The sequence below is a fragment of the Leptosomus discolor genome, chromosome 2 (genome assembly GCF_034619465.1).
Source record: "Leptosomus discolor isolate bLepDis1 chromosome 2, bLepDis1.hap2, whole genome shotgun sequence".
NCBI lineage: Eukaryota > Metazoa > Chordata > Aves > Leptosomiformes > Leptosomidae > Leptosomus > Leptosomus discolor.
In genome coordinates, this window is record NC_141392.1 from 5,091,202 (window position 1) to 5,118,186 (window position 26,985).

Sequence of the window (26,985 nt, forward strand, 5' to 3'; positions counted from 1 at the left end):
GAACTGGAACTAGCAATTCCTCAAATAAGAAGCCCAATGGTTGTGTGTGGGGCCAGAGAAACCCACTGTGCTGTTTGAAAGACCCACCACCCCCACCCCATCTGACTGTTGTAGAACCAGAACTAACAGAATCCCTCAAATAAGAAGCAAAGAGACTTTCCTGCTTTTCCCAGGCAGCAGAGGAGAACCTGGGTGCAGTCAGGAGAATAACGCTGTCTGGGCTAAGGTAAAACCAGTGCGCTGAGCTGGACCATGTCAGCTAGAAAAGGTCCCGAGGCAAGTCCTTCCTGTCAGGATATGAAGACTGTGTCCCCGATGCCTGGACGCTCACTGACGCGACGCAGTTCGACCTCCTCATCATTTCCTCCATGGGTAACTCAGGATAGTAAGCCAGGTAGAAGGCCAGGGCTCCCACAAAACTGTCTCCAGCTCCCTAGAATAAAATAACAAGTTGAAGTGTGCTTGCTCAGAGAAACGGTTCAGATGGGTTTACTGGAAAGAGAAAAGTTGCAGTGCTGATGGCAGGAGTCGGGATATTGTTCAGGGGTTCAGTTCAATTCACTTTTCTGTGCCTGGGAAATTCTGCCACGTTAAACAACGGCCATGGTACTACGTTTGTGCCCGGCTGTTGAACAAAGGTACCCGTTATAATGTGGCTTAAAACTTAAAGAAGAGAAGAAGCAAGCGTGCTACAGTTCAGCAACGTGCTGCTATAAATACTGCTTTTGAAACTTCCTGTTGCTGGAGTGCCCAATTTTGATTTCTCAACCTGAATGTTTCATTAAAGCTGTTTTTCTCTCCTTTAACTTCTGTTTTTCATAAAGGGCAGTGGTAGAAAGGACAGAGAAAAGGGGAAAAATGCAAGCGGGGTGGTGCCTGCAAATTCCTGCTTGCAGACCCGTACGTTGTGTCACCTCCAGAACTCCACCGTTCATTAAAGAGGTCCCAGTGAGGAAGGTCTGTGCTGTGTCTGTCACATAAAACACTCATTGCTGGGGTGAGCTTTGCCACCTGGGCTGTGTTTGACCGGGGGGGCGGAGGACAGCGACATTCACCCGGAGCTCTGGCAGCCGTGACCCTCTGGAGCTACCTGTCCCCAGGCCGCCTTGATTTCTAAGGCCAGACTGCTACAATCCTTGTTGGTACCATAAAACTGGTTCTAAGGCCCCCTTTTTTTAATCCTATCTTTATACCAGTAAAAGGTATACACTGGGCACGCTGATAATATCTTACTTAATTCGAGACCAGCATATCTGTCCTCCCTGCGGGGTTTTGGCTCTGTAATTGTAATAAACAGGCCCCAAGAGTCACGGGACGAGAGCAAAAGGCCTGGAAGAAGTTAGCTGAGATAGCTGGGAAAGGTTTCTAACTGGAAGGTAAGGCTAGGAGGTAATTTCCCAATTTTGAGTTCCAGTGGTTCTCAACGTTAAACTCCTGCTTACCCTAAAACCAGCTGCACGTAACGCCATCCCGGCAAAAAAATACCACTCCCACAGAAACCTGTTTGTAAGGTCACGAGCAGCTGCCAGGGCAGAGCAGCGTGGAAGGGAACCCGAAAGGGGGTGAGCGCAGGACGCAGGGGCGCCCATGCCAAGCCTCATCTCCTCTCCCAGTCCTTCCCCAGCAGCTGGTCGGTGTTCCCAGTCGGGAAACTCTCGCTGAGGCTGGAGCCTGGACGCTCCGCAGCGGGGAGTGTCGCCTGGCGAATGACGTGTTAATAAGCGGCGTTGTCCCTGTCCCCCGGCGTGCGGCTGTGGCAGCACCTGTTTCAACAGCTCTCTATTCCCCAGCGTGGGAGGGGCAGGTGAAGGGTTTTATCAGTTTCTGTTGGGCCTTTTGTCTCTTTGCTGGTTTCCAGAGTGCTCCCACAATGGCAGGTGGAGCAGGAGCAGGTGACTGCTAGTTAAGCATTGCCAGTGTCCTTTGTCCGATGCATAATACAAAAACTTCCGTCCCATCTCAGAGTTTATCATCTAATCGGTGCGGGATTAATTATTAAAGCTATTTTGGGGCTGCTGTCACAGACAGAAGTAGAATTTCAGCGAGCAGATCTGTGATGCTGTAGCTCCAGCAGGAAGAACTCATCATTTTTACATCAAATATTTCTCACACAGTGATCACTGGGTAATGAAGTGGCCAAATATTATTTTACTGAGGAGTACTCAGAGTATCTGGTGTCAAATGGCATCAACTATTACTCAGCAGCAGCACGGAGCAGAATACTGTCCTTTTGATTGCTTTTTTTAAAGGAGGTAATTAAATACTGCCCCAAATAATCGCTGCACTGTTTGCTATCGGAGCAAAGAAAGACTGAGCTCACATCACCCAGGTCTTCGTTTGGATGACAGCGAGATGGAACGTCAGTTCTCCCCGCAGCGCTGCTGTGCCTCCCCACTGGTGGGTGAGGCTCTGAGGCTGCGAGGTGGCTGCAGGTCTCCCTTTTGGCGAGGCTGAGCTATGTTAAATGACTCCAAAGGTGGAAAAGGGGGGGGAAGAGCAGACTTCCCTGCAGAATGGAAAAAGGGAAAAGAGAAAAAAAAAAAAAACAAGGGAAAAAATTCCCCCTCGTATTTGTTTGGAAGAAAAAAGACCATGGGATGACTGGAGAATAGACAGAAGGATTTGATGCCAGTAAAGTTTTGCTGCAGTCCTTCCTTCCCATACATAGACTGAAGCAGTCAGTACCTCTAAAGCTCAGCTACAGCAGACCCCAAGGGTATCATAAATTCGGTTGTTGGTAAGTAAACGTCTCGTGGGGGGGGGGGGGGGGTGTTTTAAATACAGGAGCTACTACCCTGAAAACAGTGGCGTGGGTCAGAGTGGTTATGTAGATGCCCTGTGCGACCTTGCTTCGGGTCTGGGCAGACGTGACTGGTCAAACACGACGTAAAGAGCAGCAGCAGCAGCAGCAGCAGCAGCAGCAGCAGCAGCAGCAGCAGCAGCACTGATTCGGCTGCCAGGTTGGCTGCAGCAAGAGCTATTTTCAGCCTACAGAAGCAGACCTTCCCTCTTTGGTATTGTGGATTAAACTGCGTTGGGGCTGGTAGATTCAGAAAAGGTCAGCGCAGAGCAGAAGAAGGAACAGGCTCAGAGTGAAATCAAGATTATTCAAACTCCGGATTGGCAAAGATTAGCTTTACATTTAGCTGTTTCAAAATCTGCTATAAGGAAAGAACCCAACAACTTCCTTTGCAAAAATCATGAATTTTGAAAACGACCAGTGAGGCGCGTTTATTCTGTCCACTGACAAAACATAAACAGAGAACATGTAATATTTTACATTCTTCAGCATCTGTCTTCCAGGAATACTAACACATTGCAGACTTTGAGATAATCCTCATATCCTTGAGCGCCTGGAGACAATTCTTTCCATAATGATAACAATCTAACTTGTGTAGCCTTTCTCTAAAGCAGGAGATGCTCGTTTGTATGAACTATAATAAAGAATTGGATCAAAAAATCTGTCTGATACGGCGTGGCTAGTTCTAAAATGCAAATGTTACGGTTTTGGCTAAGTTTAATGGTTTTGAAGCAGTTTTAAAAACCTATTTACATTCAGTGCCACTAGTCTGGAAGGTCCTTGTTTTCCTGTGTGTCTGGAAAAGGGCATTTTTGTTTGTAACAATCCAGCACTGATTGAGATTCTGTGCCTCTAGAGAAGAGAAAAACCCACGAAAACACTTCTATTTATACCTTAGCTTTTGTTAGTCCTGATTTGTCAGAAGCTGGTTCACAACTTCAGTATAACTATTTTTATATGATGCTGCCCTGAGAAGCTTTTTAAGGAAAGTGCTTTGTAAGGGGAAAACGACATCGTTCAACAGCCTTTCCAGCAAGTCAATCATGGGTAGAATAATGGGAGGCATTTCACTTATACAATAAGATGACTTGTTCACCAAAAAAATTTGGAGGCCAAGAGGCCAAAAGCTACAGTTTGTTGCAGGGCAACCTCTTGCTCAGCCTTCGCCCTCCCAGCCTGTCTGGGCAAGAGTAATGGCCACCGGGTAAGAACGGGAGGGGGCTCTGGCTCCTGAAGCCTGACGTCGTTCTGAACCTCAGAAAACTTTCCTCGGGTGGTGTTTAAAGAAGTCCCGTGTGTTTAAAGGTCCACGTGTGCTCTGTGAATGACATGGATTCACGCCATTAAATGCATCGTAAGAGCGTGTTGCCGAGCCCTAAAAGGAACGATGGCTTGTGCAGCCGAACAAGAGAAACACTAGGCATGCCTGGAGCGATAAATTCTTCCTTTAGCGAGTAAATCGATCCCAAAGCTGTCAGAAACTGCACTAAAACGTAGACTCAACGATATTGCTCGCAAAGGTGCTCGTAGCCTCCCAAGAGCCCTCACAGCCGTGCCCCAGGGAACGAAGCCTGAGGACCGCGCTGAGTCGGGGCAGCCTCAATGCAGGGCAACGTGGAGGTGCCCAACGCTGTCGAAGGCACTGGGCCCTGCAGAACTGCTGGCGTATTCATAGCGCTCCAGAACCGTGTGCTGCTGGGTCTGCTCAGCACTCCGGGCTCTGCCCCCGCCTACGCTGCACCCGAACTACAAACGAGCCCTACGCCACGCAGACCTGCCAGCCAAGAGGCTCGCCACCCGTTCCTCGCAAGTGGGGAAAGCCCGCGTCTCCCTACAAGAATCCCTGGGCTGTGCTCTGATGAAAAGGTTCCTCGTGGAGCTGGAGAAACATTTCCAGCCTTTGGGATGTAGTCAGACACTCTCGTGCCAAGAGGGTCTGTGTCTCAGCTGAGAGATAATTTCAGCTGAAATGCTCAGGGAGTAAAATATCCCTTTGGTAACAGTGGCTGAACCAGTTATACAGCTTTTTTTTTATTTTATTTTTTTTGTCTTTATTTTTATGATTTCCTTCTCCCTGAAACAGCCCATGTTTATCCTCTATGTGATGGAGAATGGTTCATTTCTGGAAATATTATTGCCTGTTTTTTTGAATTTTTGCATTTATTTGCCTGTGCAATACTTTTTTTTGGGGGGGGGGGTGTGTTAATATCCCCCCCCTCTCGTTTTTTTTTTCCTTATGTTTCACTGGAGAGATATTTGTTGGTTTGAATGAAGACAGTCTTTAAATTAAACTAACTCCACTATCTTGAAACTCTCCGGAAATTGAATTAATTTGACTATCTTCAAACTGTTTCCTAAGCTCAAGGCCTAACAAGGGTGAGTACTCCCACGGTGCCTGGGGCTGCTGAGCCCGCGTGGAAGGATTGCTGCCTTTGTAGGGCACCCCACAGATACTGGCGGGGCTCCGCACGGCTGTGCTGACAGGAGCAGACCTGTGGTCATCTATAACCTGAAATATCTGCAAATGACAAAGAGATTTTCCACTAGCCCAGTTATCCCTGTATGAGTGCATGGAGTTTTGAGCCAGAATAAAATGATAAGAAGTCCTTAATGTGGAACTACTAAATTTTGCTATAAACCCCAAAGGAACCTGAAACAAACAGCAGGGTTCACCTTTTTAGATCTAGTTAGAATGTTGACGCAGACTAGAGAGCACCGCAAGGCTCCTTGGGTGGAAGACAAAGGAGAAGCACTAGCAGAGCACACTGAGCCCAGGACTCTTAGGGTCTGGATCCACAACTGCGTTGCTGTGCTCAATCTGTGCTCTGGTAACAGCGCTTCTGCAGTCTCGTCACGAAGACAAGCTACAACACGTTACCCTAAGCCAAAGGAAAATACAGAGAGACAACCCCCGGTAGCGGTGCTCATCTGTTCCTTTCCCCTTCCCCAAATATACGCCGGCGCTGCCCGACGTGGTCTGCGCGCTCCAGACCAAGTCACGGGGAACCCTGACGCTGCTGCCCCACCACGGGCTCCTTCCTCCCAGCCACGCGCAGCACGGCGGCGCTCAGCCCCTGTTTTAACGGCGGCAGGAGGTGCGAGCTCACACGTTTCCATTTGCATTCCCTGTAGGTTGACAGTGCACTCTGAATTCCAGTGATTCAGGCTGCAGTTTCGTAATAGGCTTAAGCCACTCCATGGTTCTGTTGCTGCTGAAAGGCTCGGTCCCCACTCCTGTTTTTATCCTTGTCTCACGTTCCCACGCCCTCCCCTACATCAGCTCCAGCGCTCGTGCGGCCAAGCAGTGAGGCAGAGGAGTGCTCTGATCCGTCTGGAGATGAAGCCAGCCAACACTGATCGAGGAACATGAGTTTCCCCCCCCAGATCAGCAAGCTGCTGGATTACCACACGACAGCTAGTCCGATGCAGAGGAGAAAGAGGTTAGAAACGCTCCTTTCAGCAGCAGCATGATCTTGGATCAGCTGAAGCCAACTGTGAAACCTCACCCTCGGTCAACACCAGGCAATTCATTAACTCAGCAGTGTATCCAAGCCCTAATACTCTGGCTCCTCGTTCACACTTCCACTCTTCCCCCTGCACCCTGTGGGCTCGGTCTGGAGGAATGAGGGAACGATCACGCTTCCTTTCTGTATCTTTTCCAGCCTGTTCTGGGAAGCTGTGGGAAGGAGCAATCCCTGCCTTTCTTATAGTTATGTTGCACCGTACTTGCACAGCCGCGCATGGGGAAAATTTCTTGCTCCCGTACTCAAGCTGAACAAGGGCAGCATGTCATCTGGTCCTTCACGTGTCTTGAGAACTTAGAGGTAACTAAATGACACCCACTGTAGACTATCAGTTGGGAAACATCAAAACCAAAGCATACCACACAATGCTTCACATCAGCCGTCAGGAATTCTTACCCACTTCCTGACAGATTTCCTGATGGTTCATTAACAGTGATTAATCAGCCTGACCGTTAACCCCCTGCATTCCTGAGAGATTAATCTCAATACAAGGCCTCCTGCATGCATTTTCTTTCCTTTCTGAAACATCCTACTACATGAAGTTATTCACTGTTTCTAAAAAGATCAGCCACAAGCACTACAGATGCATGAATTCCCCTGAAAAGTTATCTGCTTTGTGGTGAATGTTGGCAATAAAACATACAACATTCACAACTCTGCAATTTTTAATTTGTAGGTCATCTAAAAAGCACTAGAGATCTGGCAGTATCACACAGTCCTGCTGTACATTTCAAAGCCCCTATACAGCATCTGCTTTGAAGGCAGGTAACAGCACTCTCATTTCACATGACGGGAAATGAACCCAACTTAAGACCAAGAATGTCAGGAACACCCACTTTGAGGCATCTGTGGGTTGAATCCAGAGCTCCTGATCTTGCACAGACTGTAGTGGGAGTCACATGAGCTACCCATCCTCCGAAAATGAGGCACAGCTTGGGAACCCCAAAACTGAGGTATCCAAAATTGGTAAGTGGACCTCCACGAGTTGCCCACAGCTCTGCTAGACTCTCAGTCAGGATCAGAACGGGGAGCTCCTGCCTTGCTGTCTACAAGAACAACGCTGCAAGGTGTCTGTGAGCCGATGGCTTTCTCTTAGCGCACACTGACGGAATCTGGGAGGGAGCATGGGAGAGCTTCCTTCTGCCAGTTAATAGTATTCCCGTATGCCACACAGCCCCATGGAAGAGAGCTATGCTGTGTTACAGACTAACCCCAAAAGCCAACAAAGTATTCACCCACGGGGAGCACGCTGTGTTCTGAATCACTGGAACAATTCAGGGTGATGATGCTCATATAAACTCCTTTCAACTCCAGAGAGCATTAATGAGAGGTGACGAATTTATTTCTTTCTTACACAATGGAGTAAGAGCACTGAACCAGGAACTCCACACACCGTTCTGAAACCAACGGATCCGTGTTGCTGAGCCTGTGAGATTCCCATCAACCAAACAATTCACCACTACTCTGTTTCCTACGCTACCACAGTGACAGATACTTTGGCAAGGAATACTTCAATTTAGGGTACGCTTCTGTGTCAATTTTCAGTTTAAGCTTCAGTTAACTTTTGCCTTGGTACCTGCTTCTTCCCGGGTTTCACGCTTGAGCAATGACCTGTGACCTCCTTTCATTTGATCTGAAAGTTCACACCTCACAGAGAAACTCAGAACCAGCAGAGGAAACCCTCCACGCTTGTGTTTTTGCTGGAGTGCCTATAGAAAACTTAGGACATATGAAATACAGTACTGGAAAACTCTCCTTACACTTCAGCTCCATCCAAAACCCTCCAGCGGTGCTCTTGTGAAGAACAGCATCTACACCAAGATGTGTCAACCGCAGGGAAGCAGGCAGACATGACCGCTAACAGAAGGCCAGACTCTCAGTGGAACATGCTACAGGAGCTGTACCGCCTTTCCCAAAGGTTGAACTTGCGCGGAATCAGAGTCGTGGTTGAAGCTCGGCCCTAAATATAGCAGCTCCTCAGAAGGTTGATTTGTACTTCTCAAACTGGTTTATCAAGCCTCAACCACACGCAGCTACTCTCCTACTCTAATCAAAAGCTTCACTTATCTCACTTCCTTGAGAAGTACTTCAGTCCCTTCGTTACCCATGTCACACTCATGCCAACTTGTCATTTCTTCCAAACAAAGCTCACGCTTACGTGTTAATTCACAAATTTCATTTAATGGACATATGAAACTAGAACCAAAGCCCTGCCCAGAATACATCACGTTATTCTGATAGCACACTGCAAATACTGTCAGTGGGTTTCCCTTCCAAACTACAAGCTCCCCCCAACCAGGAGAGAACTGGCCAAATTGTCACTGACTGTGTCACCCGGTATCACGTCAGGGGCTGACATGGCTTCAGGACCCCAGAATCTAACAGCCAAGTCAGGAGGGGGAAATCTCCTTGCTGGGCAATTTCACTGGCCACGTGGGGTTTTTTTCCTCTCAGACTGAAAATGCCAGAAGACTCGTAGTGATCCCATCTCATCTGACGAGATGCACTCAGAATGACACAACTGCCATCTCGCCTGGAATTGATCAAAAAAACATTCTTTTTTTGCACGAAAGCTCCATATGCTCAAGTGCCTCTTTCAAAACCACAGTATCCAGCCTTTGTTGGCTGGCCACTGCTCCCGCCTACCTCTGAACTACATATCCTGGAGGGAAAAAAGAAAACCACCAAACTTCGGGAGGTTTTTTTGTCTGAGCTCACTCTAGCATTGTCCTCTTGCCAGCTCCCTGCATTCTTTTTCCTACTGAGTTTGTCTCATCTTTTTGATGAGTACTTGAGTTGTAGCTCCCCTCTCTAAGTCCAGCTAGATGTGACCTACAAGCCAGAACTGCTGCTCTGCTCTAGAGGATTGGGGACACCCATCCTGGTGTCCTTAACCTGGCTGGGGTGGGTGGGCAGCAAACAGGGCTCCCGCACCTCGCTCCTGCTCTTCAGCAGCAGGTGAGCACCAAGGCACTGCTGCTGACAGAAGGGCGATCTCTGCGGGATCCCCCGTAAAAGGGATCTTTCCAACGGACACGCTGCCTACTTAATGGTTTCAGTAACAAAGCCACCGGCACCAGTAACGAGGCATGAGCTTCCAGAGACTTTCCTTACCTTTTCCCTGTATTTCTGTGTCTGCTGGTGCTTTGAAATGAATAAAACCAATACTCCTTGCAGCCATTTGGGCAGCTGACAAACACTGCTGCCAGAATTTGGGAGTCTGCTTCTCTACAGCTGAGTCGTTCTAGAATAGCTGGGTTTATATCTGTATGTCTATCTCTACACACACAGACACAAACAAAACCCTCAGAAAAGTGACAAAATCGTTACGCTCGACTGCAAACTGGCTATTAAAGACATTCCTATAGGTTACTGCCATCCATCACCAAAACTTACGGTTTTAGCTTCCTTCCATTTGTCTAGTTGAAGCTGTAAAAGATATTCTGTCCATGGGACAGGCTACTAAAGATTAACTCCTTTATTCTTGACAAGAAATAAAGCTTCTGGCATTTTCTGTGGTTAGAATTTGCAAAAGCGAGAAGCCTGATTTCCCCACTATTCTCATTTCTCTGTTCTTGTTCTTTTGAAAACCTAATTATGCAATATCACCGATCCAACACAAACCTTGCTGGTTTCTGTAGTGACCAAAATGACTTGGCAATGCAAACTGTGTTTGGGGAAATCGGGTCTTAGTTCAATATCAACATTACTGCAACTGGCATTTCTGGGCAACTAAGCAGGCAAAGGGCTCTGGACCCAGGTTTGCCTTCGCTCTCACCACAGCCAGAACCGATGGGAACGAACCGAGAAGAGGAGGTTACGCTCCACGACACCTGGTTCTGCAGAGACTAGCTTTAAAGAAGAAAAGGAGGCATATGACATTTGTAAGCTACCCATAAAAGCAAGAGGTAGAAAATGATGGGGAGTTTGGCCAAGAATATGCTGCACTCTTACACAGCGGATCACATTTTCAACTTCCTACGGCTCGGGCCAGAAAAAGATACTTGGGAAGGTGACACTCTGGATGTGCCAGAAGCGCCAGCTTCCACTAGCTATTTTTAACTGCAGGAATTTAATTAGGAAGGATGGCTGCACACAGTTGGTCTTCCTTCCTCTCCATCCTTTCTGCAGCTCAGACATCCCAGCGTGCTATGCACTGCTACAGTGACACTGTCCTGTGCTCAGGCATCGGCAGCCCAACACCTGCTCCGAACGCAGGGTGAGCGACATACCGGGACTGAACACCCTCCTGGAGGAGACCCTCTGCTGGCTTCCTCACAAAGACAAGGGGAGGAGAGCAGAGCAAGAAAAGGGATGCAGCACGTTGTGCTGCAGTGATTTTGACTTGCATTGCAAGCCGTCGTTGGCCCAAGAGAAGAAGTAACAGGGTCATTTCCTACTCTGCTCTCAACCTGTAAAAATTACACCTTTGTTTCATTTACCAAAGCATCCCAGAAGTGAGATGGCACAAAGATAGCTGCAAGATATTTCTGAATTCAGCTTCCCTAGACCTCATCAGAATATAACCTCAGGCGCAGATGTTGGATGCTGTATAACATTCACGTGTTCTGGCCCCCAAACAAAAAATTTGAGTTGGTGCCTAAATGCCACCAGCGTCCCTACGTTTTTCTGCCCAGAACAATCAAGGGGGTTAACTTCCAAACTGGAATATTTCTCAGTATGACAGTAGTGGAGCCAAAGTACCTCTCCTCATAGCACATTTCCACAAATTCCTTTCATCCTCTTCAAGAAGCACCCAATGCAAAAGCAACGCTGCACTGCCAGGTACCTTTTTTCCATGGACACCTACGATGATGTCCAGTTCTAAAAACGAGACAGCTGATATCCTGACAAAATTGTTCCTCCAGTCCTAACTCTCTTTGAAGAGAAGCACAGAGAAGAAGTTACGGTTTTATCGAGGGAAGCAGGTTCACTTGCCACTGACAAGCCAGCCCCTGGGTGCTTTTGTTCCCCATCTACAAAACAGCGGTAAGAACAGTACTTTACCTTGTGTTGTGAGTACAGAAGTAGTAAATAATGTAAGGTGCTTAGCAACTTTACGTATGTGTATATACATGTATACAGAACAAAGCTGTAGGATGCAAGGGGACAAAATGTCATGGCCTGATACTGATGGTCTGCCACAAAACCAAGCGGTTCTTGGTATCTCTAGACTAACTGAGACAGAAATTCAGTTTTACTATGAGGTTTCTGTTGCCTGGCACTCTGCAATCTTAGAAGGGGCTTAGGAAACTAAATATTGGGTTTCATCTTCTTTTTATTCTACGTCTTCATTAAGTACCCCCTTGCAATTTAATGCAATTTGTGGCAAATGCTAATAGTGCTTTGGGCCCACTTCTCTCTGTCAGCTGTATCTCTGTTAAATTATGCATTTCCATCTGGAAAGAAACTGTACAGGACTGTAGGCTCTCTTCCACTTAAGAGTCAGGAATGGAGAGGGATTTAATTAGATGCTCCGTGGTTGAGAAAAGGACTAGAGCAAAGCCTGGGTGGTCTGTGGAATCTTCCACTGGAAAACAAGGCTGCAAATTGTTCTGTACAAGCCTGCTTCTGTTTGCTCGTTTTGTTTACATTGTTTGTTCTTACAGATTAAAATAGACAGTTACTAGGCAGATAAACAGTGTTTCCTTCCATGACAATGTTGTCTAGAAGTTAAGAGAGTAGCACGGGACAATATACGCCTGTGTTTCATTTTTGGCTACATCTCCCCAACTCCCTGTGTCACTCGGAGCAGGACATTTTTAGCTCCAAAGCACCTAATCGCCAACGTTTTTGTTCCGTTTTGCCTGTCTGTAAAATGGGGATAACACAGCTTTCTGCTCGTAAAGTGGGAAGAGGGCGCATCCAGCTTGCTCCACCTTTTCTCAGCTGACTGCCAATGCAGAGGGACACAACTCTTGCAATTCCTCTGGTCACCCGTACACCCTTAGGCCCCCGACCAAGCCTTCAAAACCTGAAGTGTCTTTACAAGGCCTGAATCAGAAGTAGAGACTTGTGAGGAGCCAAGCAACTCCCATCTACACTTCACTGTGAGTCAACTCAAATGCAGCGACTTCAGTCATGTGCCCTTTCACAGTTCAGCTGAACTTCAGAGCATAATAGATGCAGCTTTAAATAGATTCACAGTGCCGATTGCTGATTAGAGTGTCTGGCAGATTAACTTATTCCTCATGGGTTTTCTGTTCCTAAATTCAATGGATTCCATATTTGTAAAAGAGGGAATGCAGAAGGCTAAGTCAGAAAGTGGGCTATGACTGGAACTAAACTTATTTATTAACCTATTTTGGTTGCATGTTAAAGAAAGGAAGCTATTATGCTGTCGGTTTGCGGGATGTTAATGGGAGCTCCGGGCATAATTACTCTGTGTTGGTGTGTGAATAAACCCCACTGATAGATAAGCTGTTTGCCCGATAGTAACTTTTTCTCTGGCCTTGAGAAAGAAAGGGAAGATGAGAAAAAAGAAAGAAAAACAAAAAAAGAAAAAAGAAAAAGAAGAAGAAAAATGAAAATAAAAAGGAAAAGAAAAAGGAAAAAGAAAAAGAGAAAAAGAAAAAGAAAAAGAAAAAGAAGAAAAAGAAAAAGAAAAAGAAAAAGAAAAAGAAAAAGAAAAAGAAAAAGAAAAAGAAAAAGAAAAAGAAAAAGAAAAAGAAAAAGAAGAAAAAGAAAAAGAAAAAGAAAAAGTAAAAGAAAAAGGAAAAAGAAAAAGAAAAAGAAGAAAAAGAAAAAGAAAAAGAAAAAGAAGAAAAAGAAAAAGTAAAAGAAAAAGAAAAAGAAAAAGTAAAAGAAAAAGAAAAACAAAGAAAAAGAAGAAAAAGAAAAAGAAAAAGTAAAAGAAAAACAAAAATTAAAAGAAAAACAAAAAGAAAAAGAAAAAAGAAAAAAAAGAAAAAGAAAAAAGAAATGAAAAAGAAAAAGAGAAAAAGGAAAAGGAAAAGAAAAAGGAAAAGGAAAAAGAAAAGGAAAAGGAAAAGAAAAAGAAAAAAAACCCCTAGCCCTTTGTGGTCACTTTACTCCTTCTTGCTACATCCTTGGGTAGGAAAAGGTTAAACACTCAACAACATTTTTCTCTTCTTAGCAACTTAGAGGACTGTACATCAGACACATTGTCTGCCAAATGCTTCATTTACTACCAGCTGCATTTTTACTTTGTTGAGAGATAGCTGAAATAAAATCACTGTTCTTTGTGCAAACGGCATGCTAAATAATGTACGGCTACAAGATTATTAAATAGCAAAGGCATTTGATAATATTAGAGTCAACCACAAGTCCCACTTCTGCTGATGCATAGAATTTTGAGTAATTAGTCATTGCGCAGAGTGTTGTATTTATATCCCCTTGAGCCTCAGACGTTAGGCCACAAAGTCAGGAGACAAAGACTTGCTGTTATTAGGAGGACTGTTTTGGATTTATTTATATTCTAAAGGCTTTATTTCAGTGTCCACTTCACTCCTCTGGCTCAGGCTTCCTCCAAACCAGAAGATACAGCTAAGTCAGAGAATTTTAGTGTAAACCATATTTTTACAGACGAGACCTCTCAACTTCAGGCAGAAGAACTTCAAGGAGTTTGCAAAGCCCCCAAAGAAGCACAACTGGCCTGAGGTTATATGACAAGCCTGGGAAAAAGGCCTCCCAGGTTCTGTTCTGATCTCTAACAGACTTCTCATGGTTTAAATGCAATGCATTAATAGCAGCTCCAATACATGGATAGATATATTGGGATACAAAGAAGACAAGTAACTCTCCCAAGGATTTACAGCAAGTCTTTCGCAGAGCCCTGGAACACTTACTCAGTCCTTTGTTCAAATCGCTAAACCACACTGCCTTCTTTAGACCACAATTACTGCACAGGCCTGAATACTGTGACATATCTAAAATTATATAGCTAAACACTTCTATCAGGCTTTATTCAAATAAAGATTGTGTAACATCTTCAGAGTTCAATACAAAGCCGCTCAGTGAGCACTCTACTGCTTAAAGACAGCCTTTTTTCATTCTCTCCCATAGTTAAAAGAGCCAGATCTAATATATTGTAATAAGAAATCAGAGGGAAATTTATTAGGATTTGAACACAAAACATCTGATGACAAATTCATATTGTAGCAATGAGTCTTCATTTTGCAGAACTGACAAGGAAAAATAATGGCAACATTTATGATTATGGCAAATAGTTTGTATCATCTGTTTCTGACAACGCCGTACAGAGAAGGACTACATAGAGTAAATCACAGACTCGTGTCCAGGCATAACTGAGTAGATTAAATTTTGAATTTTACCATGTCTCACGAATGAGTTTCTTGTTTATAAGCACGGCACCTCAACCCGTGATCTCCTTAGCTTCCCTCGGCAGGTTGTGCACTCTCTGTATCCGAAAAGCACAGCCAGACAGGGAAAATGCTGGTACTGTAAGAAATGACATGGGAAATCGTTGTGCTTAGAAATACTGTGAAGTTAAACATTCTGGGTGCTCCATGAGATTTAAAACGGAGACCGTGGACTTGCTGTGATTGCTAGGGGCACCATTGTGAAAAGTGATCCAAGTTTTCCGTTAAATATTGTGTGCCCAAGCATCTCTGCCTTTACAGAGAATCCGTCCGTGCCTAAGGCAGACCCCTGATCTCCTGATTGCGAGGGTGCTAATGCAGGGCTTTTGTGCACGCAGCCTTGGCACGTGTAAACCCAGAGGTCAAGCAGAAGCTGATGAAGAGCTCTTAAGCAGAGCTACTACGTAGTTAAAAGACCAGAAATTAGAAAGTCCCCCTAACTGATGCAAGCGTGTATGGATGCTACTCAGCACCTTGATCCAAACTGGACTCTGGAGCAAACCAGAGGTTACAAAAACTAACCCTCGAGCACTTCCCTCCCCAAAGTGACCTCTGTGCTTGCAACCTGGAAATGGGGGGTGGCAGCGGGGCAGCTTAGAGGGCACCCCGTTTTCCACTAACGCCCCCACAGAGGGGAGATCCTGCCTGTGCCAGCCCTCCAGTTCGAAGCACGGATCCCAGCCAGGACACCCCACTTTCAACTGCAAGGAGCAGTAAAAGGCAAAGCCTCAAGGCCCAGGGTGCAGCCCCAGAGCCAGCAGACACGTTCCAGCCTGCTGTAGCCACCGACCACTGGACTGCCCCCTCCTCCAGAGGTGGCCTGGCACGGACAATCCTCTAAAGCCCAGATCCCAAATAATCTGGAGCTCCGGAGAGCCCAGCGGCCTCCCCAAAGCCCACCTGCACGCCCCAAGCCCTAGGCAGGCCTCTGGCAGCCCCTCAGGGGCTTGACGTGGTCCCCAGCTGCCACCTGAAGCGCTCCGCTCTGGAAGAGCCCATAGTGCTTCTTTGCAACATGGAAGGGAACTAATCTCATTGCTGGCCAAATTCCAGCTTTGAGTAATTACATTCTTCTGACAAATTTTCCTTGGCAGTTGCAATGGAATATAATTAGTAAATGTAAACAGATGTAAATAGTGCTGTAAATTACCCTTTGTGTGATTGTCAGAAGCAGAGGGGGAGAGCGGGGGTGAAAGGGCAAAAAGAGCAGAGCTCCGCTCGCCAACGTGGACGGTGTCGTGGCCTTCCCTGTCGTCAGACCACGCGTCTCTGCCAGGACGGCGTGTTCAGGGCTACTGCAGCAGCAGCAGATGCCACGATCCAGGATCACCACGTGGTTCATCCCACAGATCCTCCACTCCACTGCTCAAGTACCATTTTTGACCTGATGGTGTTCGGTCATGTCCCACAGCTGCGTTCGCAGGCAGCTGCTGCGTTCCACCTCAGCTGCGCTTCTGCTTCGGCAGCAGGCAAACTGCTTCACCCAAACACACACGCAACTGCAAAACGTGTGTCTGTGACACGGTTGTTTTTCTGTGAAATGCTTATCAAATTTGTGAATGGTTTGTGAAACCTTCTGCTACCAACCGAAGAAGTGTCATATAAATGGAATTATATAATTAGCCCTCACAGCTATTTTAATGCAGCTTCACGCACCAGTTTCACCTAAAGCAGAAATCATTTCTTCCGAAAATAAAGTAAATGCATATATTTAACTTCATGCAGTCAAGTAGATTTAAAAGCAACTATTTAAAGTAATGCAAATAGATGACAATGTATACCCTTCTGACACTACCTACATATTAGTACTTTTTTATGTGTTGAACGTCTCTTACGTACGTCATCTGCTTCAAATACCAATTGATATGGCTAGTGGGCTTAATCAGATATTTCTTTCATACAGAAAATCTGAGGATGATTTTTCAATAATCCACTCATTTTTATTTTTATTCAAAATTTGCACATCGAAAACCGCTAGCAGAAACTGGTAAAATGAAGGGAAAGTTTATTTCTTAACAAAAGCTTGTTGCACTATTTGGCTATAACAGGAGAAACAGATGTTTCAGCTTTACAATACCATGTCTTGCAAAACTTCCTTCTAAACGACTATTCGTGCTCTACATGTTTTGGACTGTGTATGGAGAGCTCTGCTCACAGTCATGGGAAGCACTGCATATATTAGTAAAGCCCACATTAAGATAATTAGCGCTAAGAAAAAAAAAAATCAACAAGCCTTTTTTTTCCCCTTTATAGTATTGATTTAGTGTGGGTGAAAAATGCCAGATTTTCAGTCCTGAAGATTCATGTTCCACCACAGAGCAGGAGACGGAGCCAGCTTTTCCCAGTGTTCTGCCAATAAACTCTTAGATTAACCATCTCCAGGGCGAGGAGGAAGATCCAGGCTCTACGGTCTGTCAACCCTCAGTCTCTGTGATCAACCTATGAACATGGGGAATGGGGACTGGGACAAGGAACTCAAATGCTTCATCTCTGTGGCTGCACCTACCCAAGTATTATCTGATCAAAAATGCTCAACGTTGCTGTGGACTACAGAAATGACCAGGAGGCGGTACTGAAGCTGCACTGCTGCAGAGGCGACTCGGGGCTGTGGAGGCAGCTGTGGGAAGATTTCTACAGCGAAAGAGGCCTTTGAAGCTCGTTGCTATCTTACGTGCATACCTTCTAAACGGCAAACGCTGTTTTAATGCAGACTGCTTTCATACAGGCCCTGTGCCCTTCTTTCAAATCCTACGACGGGTTATACACGTCACTTAACTCTCTGGCAGTAACCTTACCTTCTGCAGATCCAAACAATGTCAATGTGGATACAGGCACGTAACCAGATGGGGCTGGATGATGGCATCTTAAAAATTACTGCCTGGTCCCTCAAGCTGCTGAAGGCAGGGCAGTTTAAGGTAGCAACTTTTGTTCAGTATTAAATGGCTCGCGAAGAGCACGCACATGGACAGCTCTCGATACTCTGTGGACAGGTGTCTACTTGCTAAGCCACCTTACAGCTCAAGCTTATTACCTTGGGGAACGCTTCACTGCAGACATGCCTCTGAAGAGAATAACATGTCCTGCTAGAACGCTGAGTACTTATTTTAGTAATAGAGCTATCCAGGTTAGCTGAGGATGACATTATTTTGCCTGGTGTTTGGAAGGGTTGCTTTAAAACCACTTGCTTTCAGGCAAAGTGATAATCAGTCTAAGCACTTTAAGACTTTTATAATAGAAGGCCAACACATCTTTTTTCATTCAGTCTGCAAGAGTAAACCGAGCACAGCTGTTCTACTGAAAACAACCCACTGGTATTTAAGCAGATTAACAAAATTAACTGTGAAAATCCTCTGCTATGTGAAAGCCAATAACCTGTTGGCCACAAGGAGGCAGGGTGAGGATTCAGTAAACTCAAAGAAATTGCTTTTATTAAAAAAAAAAATAATACACCAACAAAAAAAGAGGAGCATTAAATCAGTTCAGTCATGAAACTCTGAACTGCCAGGCAAGATAAAAAGCACTTTTCAGCCACAGTATGCGGTTTCAGTATTGCTGTTTTATTCCAAAAGCAGCAAATATCTTAAGATATCAAACAATAGCTGATCTGGCAGCAATTTTCTGCTTCTTTTGAAGAAGCAAATCACACATGTTTCTTCTTCATCACTTCTGTGTGATGCAGAGAAAAACTCCAACAATAAGCTTTGATAGCAATAGTGGATTTACCAACTGAGAGAAAGAAGCTGCACTCCAGGTTCACAAGTATCGCACCCAAGCTAATAAATCCTACTTCTGGACAGCTTTGGGAGCTCTGCCTTTCACCCCCTTGGCACTTCTAATTCTGGGCTGAGAGCAGGCAGAAGCGGTTAGGTGTCTGTAGTCCCCTGCCAAGTACCTTATGCTCAGTACAGCACAGTGTGGCTCCCTGAACCAAAAGCAGCACTAACTCGAGGTCAACCTTCTAAATGACAAAGGGCAAGACAGGAAAATACAGGCAAAGTATCTCTGTTTCAGAGTTAAACTGGAAAGAATTAAATTTAACAGTGTTTCAAAGCCTTCCGCAGCATCAGCACATCGTAGTCCAAATCTATGAGTGATCTTCTCTTTTAGACAAAGTGACTTTACTCCCAGCTCTGCCACTGCATGCTACTGACCTAGGTAATTTCAGTCCGCTATGCCTCTGTTTCCTCATCTTTTAAGCAGTTGCTTTCCTTCTTTGTGAAGCAGTATTAGGTCCGTGGGTAAAAAACATGCTGCAAGAACTAGTTATTATTAATGCAATTCAGATACGGAATGCACCAGATGGTAAAATCTCCAGGATTTTAATGAACTATTGTAACAGAACATATGTAATATGACGTTATTATAACAGGCATTTAAATGTATAGTTAGTACATACAACGTGACCTGCTCTGCTCTCAGTAACTCCACTGGAATTATTTTGGATTTATGTCAGATAATACTAGGAACACAAAATAGACCCATATGTGCAATGTGGTAAGGTTTTCATAGCAATGCTATCTTAACTATTGCCTGTCCTGCTTTTATTTTTTGCTGGGGGTATTGTATTTAGCGGTCTGTTAGAGTATGCTTTCTGCCTTTAATTCTGAGGAAGTGAAAAAAGTACCCTCATGCCAAAGACTAAAATGCCTCTGACCAAGTATCCCTTACCTATCGTCGTAAAATAGTCACCATGAAACAGCAAGAACTTTCTGAGGTTTTTCCCACTATATTCTCTAAAAATTTGATCGTCTTATGCTAGCCTTTGTAAGCAATTCATGCTTGTGTCAGAGGAGCCACACGTTCAGTTTCAGACTGTGAGGGCAGTAGTATCTCCTTTCTGCCACAGCATTCGAGTTCTGGACAAGACAAATTATATGACTGGGCAAAGGTGAGAAAACAGGACTGCAGCTCAAGCCACTGGCATCACACATCACAGTCAGAGACAGGTACTGACTTCAGAAAAGGAGGAACATGAAGATACTACCAATATGGATAATAATTCTAGCTCATCTACACTACAGACTATAAAACTCAAATGAACTGACATTTAATATATGAGAGGCTGGAAGCAAGATATCAATTTCACATCATAAATTACCCTTTGTGCTAGTGCCCAAAGATTTGGCTGATTACTCACTGCTTTCCCTTAGTGCTTAAGCAGTCTTTTCCAAAGCAAGACAGTTAAACCACAAAAACGTACCGTAGTGTCCACAGCCCTGACCTTCCCAGCAGGAACGTGCTTTGGAATGGGTTCCTCTGCTGATATCATCAGGCAGCCTTCTGCTCCAAGAGTAACAATTACGAGCTGACACCCTTTTTCTAACAGCATGCGTCCCACCTTTTCAGCATCTTCGAGGTTGCCAACTGGGATGCCCGTTAAAATTTCTGCCTGGAAAATAACCCACGCAAATGAAAATCATAATCTGACAACATTCATTTTTGGACAACAGATGCATTTGAAAACAGTATTTAGTATCTTTGCAAAATGTGTATTATAGGATGATCACGAAATCACTTCCTACGCTGATACTCAGCTATGTCTTGCCCCTCATTTGAAATCAGCGTGTACTTCAGGCACGGCAGACTAATGGAGAGCAGCCTAGAAAGAGGCGCAGGAGGCGTGGGTTCTGTTCCAGCTCCTACAACTTACCTGGCACGCAACCCTCGGTAAAACCACGTTTCTCCCACATGCCTCAGTTTCTTCATCTGTGAAACGGACGCAATGACACAGTCTTGGCAAAAGCATTTTGCGGTCTAATGTGAGAAATGCTACATGGCAACTCGGTCACTGTTGTTGGGGGACATTTATCACTCTGGGAGAAACTTTTTGAATTCTTTTTTAAATTCTCAGCGTTCAGCTAGAGGGAAATCGCAAGGGAAGATCTCTTCAAGGCAAAAAAATGATTGCTTAACTTTGACCACTCTGTTTAATATATAATTTTAGATAAGAATACCTAAAAGTTACCCGGAGCCCTCTTTGGGCGAAGGGCCATTACAAGATTATTATATATTTGTGTTATCGCCACGTCCATAGGCCTCTGTCAAGACTGAGACTCTCCTGTGTTGTCTCTGCACAAACACAGATAAACTTTTCTTCTAACAGATGGTGACCTTAAGTCAACTCCTCCCACTTGGCTCTTAAAATTAACTTCTCCTAGTTCCACCCAACTAAGAGCAAAACTTCCCAAAACTGCAACGAAGACTCCAGAATTGAGCATCCTTTTCACCACTTCATACATTTTCTTGACGGCACAGCACTGTCAAATGTCATGTCCTTTTTCTTTTCTCTTTCGTCAGGGAAGAGAACAAGAATGAAACAGGAAGAAAGGGAAGAGAAAACACAGCGTGTTTTATCTGAAACAGTCTAGCTGGCAGCACTCTTGCGTAATACAGTATGTCTTCAATTGGAAGGAAACAGACATATTCTATTTTGCAGTCTTTACTAAATCTCATTCTGCTCACCTGAGAGAAGGGAAGTCCTACTTTATCTTGCACTACAAGGTTGCTGCTGGATCCTGAAAAATGCAGTCTGAAGTATTTTCAGACAACCACCTAGTAACTGGGCATAGCGTCCAGACTCTCAAGGGTTATTTTCAGTGGAAAACTGACTTTGGAACCTATTCACCAGCTATGCTTCCTGACCTCTGCTGCATGGGCAGCTTGGCTTTTTGGGGAACAGCTGCTGAAATATTTCAAACTACCTTCCTCTGCATTACTGAAACTTGAATTCTAGTGCACACGCTTCTTGATAAGAATGGACCGTAAACTACAGCGATTAAACAACCGCTCCACGAAGCACAGGTCATGGCTGTAGTAAAGCGAGGGAGGGCAGACAGCTGGGGACAGGAACCACCACAGCCATCCCAAAGCAAACCGCCCCCAGCCGTGAGTCAGCCCCGCTGCTGGCCACGGCCGTTTCCTGTGTTTCAGCCGGACCCAGGAGACAGAAGCCACCCTTAGGCTCTGAAGGGCCAGATTATGCCAACACACTCCTTAAGAGCTTACAGCACCGTTAGCAGAGCAGCACTGACTGGTTTTCATTTTCAAACTTTAGAGGACCAAGTTCTGCAGTCCCTACTTAGACAAACGCACCGATGAGTTCAAGCATTGTTGATCCGATCGCTACAAGGCAGAATCTGGCGGGTAAACTCGTGCACCGCAGGGGCAAGGTGTGGTTAACGCACACACGCCATTTAAAGCTACTTTTTTTAACCACGCTGATCCCAGACAAGAATATAGTAAGCTTTAAATTATAAGAAGGCAACTAAACCTATCCAATTTTCTCTCTGGCCTGTCACCATGCTGCTTAAACTTCTTTCGCATTACAAACTATTCAAGCAAATTAAACCTGTTTCAGTTTTTACAAGGTTATAAAAGTATTTTCAAACAAGAAAATTTGTTTCCAAAAGTATCTCACGAAAACTTTTGAATGCATCTTCTTGCGAGGTTTGCAAGGAGTCAGTACACCAATAAGGGCTTTGGAGTAACTAAGGATAGATAATGAATGGTATTAAAATACATATATACTCTATTCTAATATTCAAGCATCTAAAGAGTCTGTGTCTCCTCATGAATTTTAAGATCTCTGGAGCAGGAACTATGCATTCCTGTATGCAGAACACCTAGCACATCATGTTACAAGAATAAAAATGGGTTAACACATACCCTTGAATGAAACTGGCTAACTGAATTTCCTATGTGCTTTATGAGGGGCAGTAATTCCAAACATTCTACCTATATTGCAAAGTCTCCGGGACAAAAGTGGACTTGGTTTTGGCAGAAAAGCAGTAAATCTATTTTGTGTTTATTTACCTTGTATTTACACTTCTGTAAGCTCATGAGCAAGGTAAACGGAGTATTTAAATATAATATTCTTCCTAATGACGCACATGCTGTATGCTTAGCATTAGCCTTGTACCCCTCTTTGTGCTTGCTGTGTCCCAGGTCCACAGGATTTTTCGCTTGGGTAGTGAAAGAATTGTTCTGGGACTCATATGTGAGAGGTTTTGCAGAAATCTTTCTTTTCGTCTCTACACTGCTTATACCAATAAACAAAATTATTTTGAACAGACAGAGTCTGTATAAAAGTAGATCTTCAACTGCTTGAAACCACTACCATCTAACTCATCTACAGCAGGATGGTAAAACTAAAAAACACTGGAACAAGCTGGAAGAACCATAAAAGCAGCAGAAGCCAGACAGATTCTGTGCCAATAATTAGAGATTGCGGTAAATGTCAACTGATGTTAAATACTGTGGTGAGTTTTTAAGTTCCTCCCTTCAGTAGAATCTTATTTAAAAAACAAACTGTGGTACAATTGAAGGAAATAACTAATGGTTATGTAAAGAAAAAATTAAATAACAATACTAAAAGCCCAATGTGGACATTTGCCATAGTACTGTACAAAAGAGCAGCAAATGAAGATTCTTATTTTTCTGCAGCTAGGCTCATAAAACTCAGTTAAATGGACCCATTAAAGCAAGAGGACATTCCATAAAACTGCTGTCAGAATAAACCTATGACAGATATTATATAATTAATCTGCACAGAATTTTCTTAATTTTGTTTACAACAGTGCAAGAGAAATTTAACTGAAGCTTTTCATCTAACTAACTGATATGAAGGTTCTTGGCCATAAGCCTCACTAATCTTAGTTAACTCTCCGTGTCTCTTTAGACGCTAGAGTCTAGTCCCAGTAAGTTGACACAAACCAGCACTGCTACAGAAAACAAATAGTCCTGCTTTTTCCCTTCCCCTCCTGCCCACATGGCCCATTCTCCTGTGCCAGCACAGCCATTTGCGTGGCCAGGAAACGAACTGCACTGCAAGGCACATCTGTGTTAAAATTAACACCACCCCCAATCCCATACCACCCCCAAAAGTCAACCCAAACCAATTAACTTCTTTCAACAGCAGTACTGGTTTACACGGGCTAAAAGTGAGAAGGAAACTACGATGTGAACCTTCGCCAACTGTTCCGAGCCGTGGTGCACTTGGGGCAGCCACTTCCAGGGAGATGTTCTCAATCCTCTGCTTGGCGTTTGCGAGACCACCTCTGCAGCATGGTATCTAGTTTTGGAATCTCTGGCACAAGTAAGACACTGACATACTACAGCATACTACAATGGAAGGCCATCGAGACAGTCAGGGGGCCAGAGACCAGGACTTTCAAGAAGAGGCTGGGAGAAGTGGGCTTGTTCAGCCTTAAGAACACACAGAGGAGATCTGATCGCTGCTACAGCAATTTAATGGGTGGGTACAGAGAAGATGGAGCCAGGCTCTTCCTGAAGGTGTGAAGGGATAGGGCTAGAAACAACAGGCGCAAGCTGGAACATGGGAAATCCCAGTATCAGGACAAGCTTTTTCACCACGAGGGTGATGAAGCAGTGGAACAGGTGCCCAGAGGTCACGCAATCTCCATCCTTGGAGATTCAAAGCTTGACTGGACAAAGGCCTGAGCAATCTGATCTAAACTGGCCGTGCTTCACCAGGGTGTTGGGCTAGAGACGTCCGTTCCCAACTTCTGTGATCCTATGATCCTCAGCAAACACAAACTGGTGAAATAGCAAGAGGTGTTAATTCTCTGGGAAACGGGCCATCATTTGGACTGCTTTTTGTGCACCTAGCACAGTAACAACTTTGCACACGTTGCCAGGTACTGCTGGAAGAAAACAATAAGTAATAATAATAGGGAAACTGTGCCAGTTTTAAAGCTAACCCATCTATAACTACATATGATCACTTGAAATATTTTTAATTTTAAATACTTAAACACAGTAAGACAGTTGGCTACAAACTTGGCTCGTACCTTAGGAGATTTCTTCGAGAATGACAGAACAAGAACTCAGTCTCATTAATTCTAACACATGTGAACAGTCTCAAAGAAGTAGTGAGACAGATTTGGTGTACAAGCAATTGCAAGATCAGGCCACAAGCCAAGCTAGTTCCAGTTGTTTCAAATTATAAAATTTTTACATACATACAGGCAAAAATACTTATCGTGCTAGAATAATTAAAAACTGACTGAAATTAATTGGCTTGAAGCTATTCCCTCCCCTCCCAAAAGTAACATCTTTCGTTTTAGACTAAATATGGGAAATTCCATAGTTTCCAGCAACTGATAAAATGGGGTTTAGGACAAAGTTGGAATGAACATGTACTGTGAATCGCTGGCAACTTCTACGTAATGGCACAATAGTAGCTTTCTGTTACTCAAAACAGAGAAAGCAAATTCAAGACATCTTCTGAAATACTTGAATTCTAAAGGACCTATTTTTGTTTTGACTACTAGAGATATCCATTATTTTTTCTCAGGAAAGGCTATCCCTAGTATTAATCTCTCTATAATAATAAGCAGTATCTTAAATGTCCTAATCCAAGACTCCAGATGTAGTTTTATAAACCTGATATTCTCTGAATCTTGTAAAAGTTAATACTGTCTCTTGATTTTGGACATACTAATAGGAATTTCCATCATTAATATTTCTTCCAAAAATGATCTAGCCTCTGGTAATAGACAATAACACTTAAAAGGACACAACAGGATAGTATCTATTTTTCTGCATTATTTTTATATATATTGCAACTTTATTTAACAAAATCAGCAATTAACTTACATTTAGTTGCACTGCTTTCTACCACTGAAGCCCCAAAGTATTCTGTTAGCATTTAATTAAATCTCTGCTAGGCCTTTCTTATTTAGATCAGAAGCCTGATACCCATTTTACATCAGGGGGAAAACAGTTCCCAGTTTTGCATTAAAAATAGCTTGACAAACTGTGTCGGTTGCTGTAACCGTTTAGTTTTCCTTCTTCCGAAGGGCTCCTCGGTATTCCTTGAACAGAGAACTCGCAGCTGTTCTTCAAAACTTTCAGGACCCAACTGAAATTGCTGATGTGCAATATATTTTGGTTCCTCACCTGCAGGGCTGTGTAATTGCACGCACACGCTAAATAAGAAAAACAACACATGAACTGTATTGACATTGTGGTTGCGCCTAGAGCCATGCTGCAGCGAGGGATCACACAAATACGTGGGAAAGAAATGGCAAGTATTCCAAAGAGCTCATCTTGCATAGGGTTGTCTCTTTTCCAACGTTTATAGATGACCGAAAAGAACAACCATTGGTTTTCACTAAGATGACATTGGATACATTTATTTTTCATTAGAAGAATTAAGGGAATGGAGAACCAGCACATTCCTGCACAAACCTCAGGGATTAGGCTGTGCTACATCTGGGAATTAACAAACTAGTCTCAACAAGTTTGATCTTTCTGGGAAAAGATAAAACTGAACTACAGGCTAAGCAAAGAAAGAACTGATAACCTTGCAAGATTTGTTCTGAGTTTTTTTTGTTCATGAACCACATGAAAAGAAAGTAATGTCAGACATAAAAAAAAACCTTATTATTGCAACAAGCAAGAGTGAAAAGAACAGCTTGTGAAGAGCCTTCTAGACAAACTAATGGTAGATAATTCACTGATAGTATAATTTTGTTTGCTTCTCTCTAGCACATAAATCCGTAAGAACAAGCTGTGCTGTTATAGCAGACACTGCATGTGATTTCATCAAATCCTAAAGTATTCAATGAAGGATGGAGTGTAACGTGTGATGTTGTTTTTGACACTCACGTGTTTGGGACCCGACATCCCATGGCTGTCTGAATCTACAGCTGACATTTTAACACTTTTATTCTGTGACAAAGGCATTGCAGATCAAAACCCCTGACCTTCATGGCAGTAAATAACTGACACTTCTGACTGAGTAATAATTCAGCTAATCACAAGGACTACCTCCTCCTTGTCATCTGTAACAACACTCCACATAGTGTATGAGATGTCATAAGCTAAATGTCTAGCGTTCTGTTCTACAGCCAACATAATCTTCTGTACAAACACATCATTCACATAATACCCACAAACCATAGGATTTTATCATTTAAAGGTGTTTCTTGGTGAACAAGAAAGGTAAGGACGTTTTGGTAAAACTGTGTGATAAATACTTGTAAATTTTAATGACTAGGAAAGCCAAACCAAGCAATAATAAAAAAAAAAAAATCAGTGTAAATTTAATCTTGTCTTAGCATATACATCTGTGTTAGAAAGAATGTTTTAGAAGCATTATAAACTGGGTAGCATTTTGAACTGGTTAGCTCTAAAGTGTTAATCTTTAAACCCAAGACAATGTATTAACTATTTAAAAGACTTAGTAAAGACAAAGCAGAAATACACTATATTTTCTGGTAGTATCTAAAAATCCCACATAACAAATAAAAGATCCCAAAAGGGGTAAGGCAGGAACATAAATAGGATTTTGGCT

The 26,985-nt window shown here is 43.8% G+C and overlaps 1 protein-coding gene across 1 annotated transcript in view; it reads right to left on the reverse strand.

Annotated features, from left to right (window-relative positions):
- Window positions 1-207: 207 nt before the first annotated feature.
- RBKS (ribokinase) overlaps window positions 208-26,985 on the reverse strand; it is a 69,800-nt gene continuing 43,022 nt past the window's right edge. The window contains exons 7-8 of the mRNA XM_086482237.1: window positions 19,867-20,055; window positions 208-433 (exon numbers count right to left, since the gene is read on the reverse strand). Coding sequence (XP_086338363.1) covers window positions 260-433; window positions 19,867-20,055 — 363 coding nt within the window. The 3' untranslated portion in view covers window positions 208-259. The remainder of the gene's footprint in view (window positions 434-19,866; window positions 20,056-26,985) is intronic.